The sequence below is a fragment of the Xenopus laevis genome, chromosome 5L (genome assembly GCF_017654675.1).
Source record: "Xenopus laevis strain J_2021 chromosome 5L, Xenopus_laevis_v10.1, whole genome shotgun sequence".
Lineage (NCBI taxonomy): Eukaryota > Metazoa > Chordata > Amphibia > Anura > Pipidae > Xenopus > Xenopus laevis.
The window spans coordinates 23,347,507-23,357,922 of record NC_054379.1 but is presented as its reverse complement, the minus strand read 5'-3'; the positions used below and the strand labels follow the sequence as shown (position 1 = coordinate 23,357,922).

The 10,416-nt window shown below is 41.6% G+C and overlaps 1 protein-coding gene across 2 annotated transcripts; it reads left to right on the top strand.

Annotated features, from left to right (window-relative positions):
- The first annotated feature begins 399 nt into the window (after positions 1-399).
- saysd1.L (SAYSVFN motif domain containing 1 L homeolog) lies at positions 400-10,022 on the top strand. Of its 2 annotated transcripts, none has more exons than XM_018262712.2 (3): positions 400-557; positions 5,253-5,502; positions 7,745-10,022. In XM_018262712.2, the coding sequence occupies exons 2-3, from the start codon at positions 5,281-5,283 to the stop codon at positions 8,078-8,080; spliced, it is 558 nt and encodes a 185-aa protein (XP_018118201.1). In that variant the 5' UTR covers positions 400-557; positions 5,253-5,280; the 3' UTR covers positions 8,081-10,022. The 2 variants fall into 2 exon arrangements, with proteins under 2 accessions (XP_018118201.1, XP_018118202.1); XM_018262713.2 differs by lacking the exon at positions 400-557 and adding an exon at positions 1,646-2,285.
- The last annotated feature ends 394 nt before the right edge of the window (positions 10,023-10,416 follow it).

The following is a 10,416-nucleotide window of genomic DNA, read 5'->3' as shown; positions in this document are numbered from 1 at the left end:
GTTGGTGCTGGGCTGCATCCCTCACACAGGCATATGTGAATATAATGCAGGCAGCCCCTGACGTCGCAAAATGTGACCTCAAAGACACAAACAGATGTTTAGACAGGAAACTCATTTTCTTCCTAGCTCTTACTTCCGCCTCTTAATTGAGACAGTCGCTATCATTCCCGCGAATTCTAACCAATCGCTAACAGCCCTACGTGAAGTCACATTATTTTTTTCCGGGCCGCCCTCAGAAAACCGTGAACCAATAGCTATCATTCAATCTGAATTCATCCCTCCCTTTACGGCTGCCGGGACTCTGGTAAACTTTGTACCGCCCCTGTGCCAAATGAGCCAATCGCTACCCTGGAAAGTACTCGATAAATCCCGCCTCTCTTCTGCATCAACCACTCATATTGGTGTTCGTGCTCTACTCTAAACGTTAATTTGTCACTTTCTTACAGCTCATCAATGTATTGCAGCAAATCATCTTACTCCAAATAAGCCTCCCTTGTTCCGTGTTATGGCCCTCCTCTACAGCTGACTGGAACCAGAAGATTTTCTTGTGGTCTGAGGTAATATCAATCTCCCCATATGCTTCTACCCCTGTACTTCCTGACATTTAACCCCTGTATCACTGGGTATCTTGCCCATGTTCTGTATGTATCCCTGTACAGAGCCGAGTAGTGGTACCTACCTCCTCATGTAATGAGTCAATCTCCCCTCTACAAACTTCTAGTGGTACATTCCCCTTGCACTGCCTGACTTCTCGCTGCTGTATCTTTATTACCCCTGTGCTGCCTAATTACCCCTGTCCCTTCTGGGCACGTGTTACCCCTATGGCCCTGCCCAGTGTCTGTGTGTTCCACTGGCGGTGGCATAAATGCAATTTACTGGGTCCCCAAAACTAAACAATTTTAGTTCCCCTTGACATTGGGAATAAGATCTTTTCATAAACATTTATTCAACTTATTGTCAGGGCCCCAGGGTCACTTCTACTACCCCATTTCCCAAAAATATGGGACACTGAGTAAAATGAAAACAGAAAGAGAATGAGATAATCAGCGAATTAGTTATATCTGGTATTTACTTGCAAATAGTACAGCGGCAACCAGGGCCGCCATCAGAAATCACGGGCCCCATACAGCAAAATGTTCTGGGCTCCCTGCTCCCTGCCCACCCCAGATCCCACCCCAGATTCCGCCCACACCACAGTTAGAAGTCCACACCAGCACTAAAAACTGCAAATCCCATCACTCACAAGTTCTAAAAAGCCATGGGTGGTCAGGGTCCCCTTATAATTTAAAAAAAAATGGCAGCCAGGGTCCCACATAAAAGATTTTAAAAAACATTGATGGTCACATTGATGGTCAGAGCCCCCCTACAAGTTAAAAAAAAAAATCATTGGTGGTCAGGGCGCCAAGGCCCCCTTACATGTTTAAAAAAAATTGGGCCCCCAGAGAATATTTAAAAAAATAAAAAAACATTGGTGGCAGGGGCCTGTAATGTATTAAAATAATACATTGGCGGCTAGGGCTTTAAAAAATAAAAAAGAGACATTGGTGTTCAGTAGAACTGAACTCGCGGCTTCAGGACTTCAACTTCAACTCCTTTTGTGACTTTCGCATCTTATAGCTGCTTCAGGACTTCATGTTCGGCCCCTTTTTGTGACTTTGGGTGTTTTTGCGGCTTTGGGATGTGAAGTTCGGCTCTGTACGTCACTTCGGGTCTTTTCTGGGCTTCGGGACTTCAGAGGTTCAGGAAGAGGAGGCACGTCTTCGGCGGCTCGGCACTGCCAAGGGGGGTCCGGCTATTTCAAAAACAGCAGCACAGCCGGGCCCCACTTTAGGCCCGGGCCCGGTACAGTTGTTCCCCCTGTGCCCCCCTGATGGTGGCCCTGGTGGCAACAGATCAGTCGCTGAAAGTGAGAAATATTATTATATCCTGTGGGGCAGCAGTGGATCTGTCAGGGTCTGGGCAGCTTTAGGCCAAAGTCACATGGGACATACGCTTCCTTCAACTTGCGTCTTGTAGGCAGACAAAGAGCAACAAATCTTCTCTCACCACAGTTCAATGTAGCTGCACAGAGCAGAGATCAAACCGAACATGCACGCCTTTGCCTTTTTTTTTTTTTTCAGGCAAATCTCCATCCAACGCTGTGCCTACCAGGACTGCCAATGAGAGCGGATCCGCTTCTTTCTGCCTACAAAACATTCCATAAATCAGAGGAACAATTTGAAGCCTGAATTACTCATCAGAAAAGGGTTTATTTATACTGCCACTAGACTCCAACATTGGGCCAGGTACCCTCAAGTCACCCCAAACAACAGTTAAGGGATCCGTTATCCAGAAACTCATTTTCCAGAAAGCTCCAAATTAGGGAACGGCCTTCCCCTATAGACTACTTTTTATCTAAATAATCCAAATGTAAAAAATATATATATTTCCTTTTTATCTGTAATAATAAAACAGTAACTTGTACTTGATCCCAAATAAGATATAACCTATTGGGTTTATTTAATGTTTACATGATTTTCCAGTAGACTTAAGTTATGAAGATCCAAATTACGAAATGATCCGTTATCTTGAAAACTCTATGCCCTAAACCAGGGAGGGGTCCTCAACCTTTTTGTTTTTTTTTACATGTGAGCAACATTTACATTTAAAAAGAGTTGATGAGCTACATAAACATGTAAATAGTTCCAGTGGGTGTCAAATAAGGACTGTAATTGTCTATTTAGTATTGACTGGCAGTCTACAGGAGGCAGAACACCTGTTTTTTATGTAACCAAAACTGGTTGGGGATAACTGCCCTGGTAGTAGTTATACATTTGGTAGAGGGATCCATAAGAGCCCGGAGCTTAGAAGCATCCACCATGTGAGGGGAATATGTAGGGATTAGTGATGTACAGTTTGGCCAACCATTGTGGGTTTGGGTTGGGCGTGGGTCAGACTGGGGAAGTACACTTCTACTTTCCTCGTGAAAATTCCCTATCTTGGAACCAGAGGTTCATACAAAAGCAGAGTGAAAAGATTCTGGTCAGGTGAGGGTCCTACAAGGGCAACATTTTATGGATTAGGGTCGGGTGCGGGTTAAGATTTTCCTGACTCCCACATAAGTAATAGGAATGGTCTATATTTTGCACAAGCTTTAGTTGTCATTTAAAGAAGTCAAACTGTGCTGCAAATATCCACATTAATAAATGGGTTACACAGAGACCCCTGTACCTGCTGTAATGGGACAGAAGAAAAGCACAAGCACGATAACTATGTGGTGACATTATCCCTATTTTCTACCAAATTCCATTTTGCCCTTTTAATTCTACTGACATCTCAATGCTGGAAAAATTCTGTTTCATGAAGGAGGCAAATTCTGCTCAAACCCCCTCCCTATTTGTTGTCTTATAATATATGGGCGATGAGCCAACGACATTGTGTGGGGACCAGGCTCCGAAAGACACAAAGATGAACATAATGATTTACTGGAACATATTCTGGAGTTAGATTAAGAGGAACAATGTTTTGCTGCGTCCTATTTCTTTACTGGGAAGTGCCGTTCTGCCAGAATAACGTAAGCGCCTATAAGTAAATTACATCTGGGGCAGAGACAGGAGGGAAGATTTATGATGTTCCACGACCAAAGGCTCCTTCATAAATCTCTCACCAAATGGGCTGCAATCAGGCACCTCGCTTGGCGACATGAGATCCTTGTGAAATGAAGAGGAACGTTTGACTCTGGCAGAGGATGGGTTAAATAACTAGAGTGGAGTTCGGGAGTTCTCTCTCCCTTCCTTATCCCACTCACAGAGGTTTTTAGCAGAACATAATGCCCAAACTTGATGGACATGTGGCTTTTTTCAGCCTTCTGTATAACACAGGGTGCTGTGTCCCATTATAACTTCAGTTTTAGGGATGGTATTAACATTTCTACCCTCCACTTTGTGGGGCATGTTTGGTACTTTGTGTGCAGGACCTCTGTGTTCGAAGTGTCTAAATCTAAATTGTCTGTAGCACTTAGCACTCCTGGGGATGCACGAGACCTTGGTGTTGATTATATTATAATATTTCCCCTTTAATTCTGAAGCCATAGAGAGAGAATGGTGCATGTATAGGATACAAAATACCAGTTTAGCTAACACTGCCAGCTTGTAGCCCATAAAAAGGATGCACTAGATCCCCATGTTGATTGGTGTTAGTTCCCCTTTATACTACTGAAATGGTTTAATTAGCCCTGAGGTTTACAGCAGCGATTAAAATCCCCTTTATTTTATTGGTTAATCTCTGTTACAAGCTAAAAATATACAGAGCCTGGCGGCTGTAACAGATGTACCATAAACTCTGTGTGTATGAAGAGCATAATGAGAGGGTAGTATTAGTAAATAGGTTCTTAATCCCCTGCATCTGCTAGAGCTGTAAGCTGGTTTTCTTTTCTATTACTTACAAGGGTACAAATAATAGAAATATAGAGCTGTAAACTGGTTTTCTTTTCTATTACTTACAAGGGTACAAGTAATAGAAATATCACTTTCATCATATCCTCTCATTCTTGGATAGAACACTATTGCCTAATGCCTGGGTATTACTTGACAATTGCAGTGTGTATGTGCTATAGTACAAGAAAGGCAGCTATGGGTACGTATTACTGGGAGGGGAGGCAGTTGCAGTGTGTATCTGGGTGGGGAGGTAGTTGCAGCATGTATGTGCTATAGTGCAGGTTGGGGAGACAGTTGCAGTGTGTATGCAGCTATATTACAGGAGATATTACTGGTTGGAGAGGCAGTTGCACTGTGTATGCTTTAGCACAGGAAGGGGCATCCATGAGAAGGTTTTTCCTAAATCAATCCAGTCCATCTGCCCTTTCTCTAGATACAGGCACTGTGTTCATTATATTTACTGATAAAGAATAAGAAAATAATATATTTATAATACAAGTCTAAGCCAGAGGGTGGCCTTGGTTCTGTGCCACTGTACTCTAGGGAGGCTACTGTTACTACAACACGTATATTATTTATTATAAACACTTCCCAATGCTATCGTATCCATCAGTGTTTCCAAATGGCACATTCTGCACAACATCCCCCATGGGTGGGAGCTGCCATACACAACAGTCTTGTGCATTTTCATTTATAGCAACTAGCTAGAGAAGCCATGTGTGTGAAGTTCACTTTGTGAGTCCTGAAATGCAGGGTTTTGTGTGTGTGTGTGTGTGTGTGTGTGTTTTTTTTTTTTTTGTTATTTGTCCTTAGTTCAGTGTTGTCTCTTTATTACAGGCTGTTCGGTTGTGTTGCTGATTTGGAGATGGAGCAGAAATTGGCTGAATTCAGAGCAAGGAGAGCAAAAGTTACACCAGAGACAAACACTAGAGGGCACTGTGAGACAAGGAGTTCAGAGGATAAAGTGGGGAGAGTCCAAGCACATACACAGGCTGCATTTAGGAAACTTCAGGGATTGTATGAGAGATGGAAACCTAAATGGAGACTCAGGACCCCAGAAGCACAGCCAGACAATACTACGATACAGGTGAAATTGAGAAACCCTTAGAGCAAAGACAGGGAAATCCAGGTCCCAAATGGCACACTCACACACCCACTCAGCCTTTATTAGAAGGACCCATCACCCTGAACATCCTCACTTGTTCTATGGGGCATTCAGGGACATTTTCTCACTTCTTCACCCTGTGTCTTTATCCTTCTTAAAGGGAAACTCCGGCTTCCAAAACAAAATTTGATAAAGAGGCCCACACATAAATAAAAAGGTTTCTAATATAGTTAGTTAGCCAAAAATGTAATGTATAAAGACTGGATGTCTAACATATGCTTTTCAGCTCTCTAACTCTGAGTTAGTCAGCGACTGTAATGGGGCACACATGGGACATACAGTGGTGTGAAAAACTATTTGCCCCCTTCCTGATTTCTTATTCTTTTGCATGTTTGTCACACAAAATGTTTCTGATCATCAAACACATTTAACTATTATTTAAAGATAACACAAGTAAACACAAAATGCAGTTTTTAAATGAGGGTTTTTATTATTTAGGGAGAAAAGAAATCCAAACCTGTGTGAAAAAGTAATTGCCCCCTGAACCTAATAACTGGTTGGGCCACCCTTAGCAGCAATAACTGCAATCAAGCGTTTGCGATAACTTGCAACGAGTCTTTTACAGCGCTCTGGAGGAATTTTGGACCACTCATCTTTGCAGAATTGTTGTAATTCAGCTTTATTTGAGGGTTTTCTAGCATGAACCGCCTTTTTAAGGTCATGCCACAACATCTCAATAGGATTCAGGTCAGGACTTTGACTAGGCCACTCCAAAGTCTTCATTTTGTTTTTCTTCAGCCATTCAGAGGTGGATTTGCTGGTGTGTTTTGGGTCATTGTCCTGCTGCAGCACCCAAGATCGCTTCAGCTTGAGTTGATGAACAGATGGCCGGACATTCTCCTTCAGGATTTTTTGGTAGACAGCAGAATTCATGGTTCCATCTATCACAGCAAGTCTTCCAGGTCCTGAAGCAGCAAAACAACCCCAGACCATCACACTACCACCACCATATTTTCCTGTTGGTATGATGTTCTTTTTCTGAAATGCTGTGTTACTTTTACGCCAGATGTAACGGGACGCGCACCTTCCAAAAAGTTCAACTTTTGTCTCGTCGGTCCACAAGGTATTTTCCCAAAAGTCTTGGCAATCATTGAGATGTTTTTTAGCAAAATTGAGACGAGCCTTAATGTTCTTTTTGCTTAAAAGTGGTTTGCGCCTTGGAAATGTGCCATGCAGGCCATTTTTGCCCAGTCTCTTTCTTATGGTGGAGTCGTGAACACTGACCTTAATTGAGGCAAGTGAGGCCTGCAGTTCTTTAGATGTTGTCCTGGGGTCTTTTGTGGCCTCTCGGATGAGTTGTCTCTGCGCTCTTGGGGTAATTTTGGTCGGCCGGCCACTCCTGGGAAGGTTCACCACTGTTCCATGTTTTTGCCATTTGTGGATAATGGCTCTCACTGTGGTTCGCTGGAGTCCCAAAGCTTTAGAAATGGCTTTATAACCTTTGAAATTGAACTCAGGTGTGATAAACCACAGTTAAGTTATTTTTTAACAAGGGGGGCAATCACTTTTTCACACAGGCCCATGTAGATTTGGAGTTTTTTTTTCTCCCTTAATAACGTAAACCTTCATTTAAAAACTGCATTTTGTGTTCAATTATGTTATCTTTGACTAATAGTTAACAGTTTTTGATGAGCAGAAACATTTAAGTGTGACAAACATGCAAAAGAATAAGAAATCAGGAAGGGGGCAAATAGTTTTTCACACCACTGTAAATGTTCAGTGAGTTTGCAATTGATCCTTAGCATTCAGCTCAGACAGTTATGACCCATGTGGCCCCCTCAAGTCACTGATTGGTTACAGCCTGTTAACCAATTAGTGGAAACCAAGAGCGCTGCAAAGGGGAAAGTAGTGTTCTGTCTATTATGTTAGACATCCAGTCACTCCAGCCTTTATACATTACATTTTTGGCTAACTAACTATATTAGAAACCTTTTTATTTTGCACAGTCTATCTATTAACCAGTTTTTATTTTTATACTAAGCAATTTCTTTATTAAAATTTAAATGTAGTGTATTCAAGGAAAACAGTGATCATGCCTGCAGAGGGTTTGTCACTGGCAGATAGAGGATTTGTGATTTAAGTACGTAAAGCAGTTCCGTTTACACTTGTGTTTTATGGCTGCTTAACGGTTGGACGGAATTAAGTGATGTGCTCTCTTTTCTAGGCACCCCATGAGGGGACAAGTAGCCGAGCAAGTGATACCCCTGAGTACTATACAGAGCCGTCCTCATATTCCCTATGGACAGTCACTTTGCTGCTGAAGTTCCTATTGTGGCTGGTGCTGCTTGGCCTTTTTGTTGAACTGGAATTTGGCCTGGCCTACTTCGTCCTCTCCATGTTTTATTGGCTGTACGAAGGCACTCGGGGGCCGGGGGCCAGAAGGAAAGGGGAGAAAAGTGCATATTCTGTGTTCAACCCGGGGTGTGAAGCAATAGAGGGAACACTGACGGCTGAGCAGTTTGAGAGGGAACTGCAGTACCGACCTATGGCTGGATTGTAGCCGGCAGAATTTGACTTGAGTTAAAGGAAATACAAACCCTCAATACAAATTAATTTAAAATTGCTCAGAGCTCCCTTATGCCATATTTATTTTTCTAGGTTTCGATATCTTAGCACTTTATAAACTGATATTATAATACATTAGCATCACATGCTTGTCATTTCGGTTGCGTGGCTACAGTCAAAATGACATTTGGAGGAAAAAGAGACGTCTTGTGATGTCGCTTAGCTTTGAACGGACCAGAGGAACTGCGGATGACTCTTCTCTGCTCAGTCACTACACTTCTAAGCAGAGCAACATCACCAAGACCTTTCTTTCTTCTCAATCTTCAGAAATGACCAACAGGTGGCGCTGTTGTTTCAAATGGACTGTACTAGCCGTTTAATATCTTGAAGTCTAGAAATAAATCCCAAACTGCTTTGAGTCACACGTGCATGTAAGAGCTCTTTGGCAGGAGCAGCTCCAATAAATTTGGCCCGTGATTTTGTTTTTTACTTGATCCCAACTTCGCCAGAGCATCTGTATGTCTGGTATTAGAGAGCCAATCAGACTGCACCACTGGGACCACTGGGGTGGTGCAGTCTGATTGGCTCCTCTAAAAAAACAACTATGTTTTCACTTTTTTAGAGAGCCAATTAGACTGCACCACAGACTGATGCTTCAAATATTCATCCATAGTACAATTGTGACTGACAAGTGAATCTGGACCTCATCTAAAAATTAAATGCTCAGTAAGGCGACAAATGTCTTGTTAAAGTTATTGCCACTTTTTATTACACTATTTTCTATTCAGACCCACTCCTATTTATATTCTAGTCTCTTGTTTCAATCAACACATCGTGGCTAGGACAAAACTCTAAATCACTCAAAAACCACAAATAATACCAAAGGGTAACCAATTGCAAATTGTCTCAAAAAATTTACATCATATTAAAATTAAATTTAAAGGTACACAACCCCTTTAAGTGCAATGTTGTCCACTTGGATCTAAATAATAAAAATGTGAGTTATACAGTAAATAGGAGTGTGTTGGGGGTATCTTTAAAATAAACCTTAAAAATAACTGATGTAAAATTGATGAGGATGCCTATGATTAAGGGAATGCTTTCCCGAAACGTGTAAGGCGATATTGTTACCTATGATACATTAAACCTCTTTACATTTATCCGGAATGCTGCCTGAGCTACTTCTTTGGATCTATCACAGTCGGAACGCTGGTGGCTGAGCACACGGAGCTCACAGAGCTAATTGGAGAGACTGATGCGGTAGGGTGAGTCTTGAGCGGTCACAATTTCCAAGATATTAAAGGGTAAATGTACTGTTAATATGAATGAATTTTGTTACAACAGCTCCACATGCTGATCATTATACAACCAGTCCGAGCACCAAGTAATCAAGGAAGTTGTCAGGAGAAAGAACGAGGACTGGTCTGTTGTTCTTCTGGTTAGGAAAAAAATTAGAAACCTTTCTTAAATCTTTCCATTTTCCGACCAGTCTGCTAAATATGTGAGAAAGGTTTCTGAATTTTTTTTTTCTAACCAGAAGAACAACAGACCAGTCCTCGTTCTTTCTCCTAAGAACCTTGACTACTTGGTGGTCAGAAAATGACCAGCAGGTGGTGCTGTTGTAAGACAATACATTCATGTTAACAATACATGTAGCCTTTAATATCTTGGAACTAAACAAATTTAAATAATGAATGTACATTGCAAAAGTGCTTTGAATCAATTTTACATTCACTTATTTTTAAGGTTTACTTATCCTTTAATTGAGAAGGATCTGGGAATTTGCAGTGTCATTCTGTGACTATTGAAGCAAATAAAGTGATGAAAAATAAAATTTTTGGATGAAAATATAATTTTGCCTTTATAGGTATGGCCTTGTTTTGAGTATGGGGGGGACAGTTTTAGGCTCCGGTCATTAATAAGGATATAAATGAGCTGGAGAGAGTGCAGAGACAACTAAACTGTTTAGAGGGATGGAAGATTTAAATTATGAGGGTAGACTGTCATGGTTGGGGTTGTTTTCTCTAGAGAAAAGGTGTAGGGACATACTTTCTCTTTACAAGATCATTGCAGGAAAATATAAGCAAGGATTCTATTAATGCTTTTAAGAGGGGCTTGGATGATTTATTGGACAAGCATAATATCCAAGCACAGCAGCTCTCCCAACACTATAGGCTGTGAGTTCCTGACAGCAAGGCCAGCTATGTATCATGTGCTGCTTTTATTAACCCCTACTGTACTGTCAGACTCCATATGTCTGCTACTTGCACTGTATTATGTACCTGTCTGTACTGTCCCTGCTGAATTGTGCTTAGTACAGAGGAATACCTA

Bases quoted from the DNA above. Each gene is read 5' to 3' on its own strand.
- saysd1.L (XM_018262712.2), top strand. From the start codon at position 5,281: ATGGAGCAGAAATTGGCTGAATTCAGAGCAAGGAGAGCAAAAGTTACA. The intron at 5,503-7,744 runs GTGAAATTGAGA...TCTCTTTTCTAG, and splicing joins CAGACAATACTACGATACAG to GCACCCCATGAGGGGACAAG.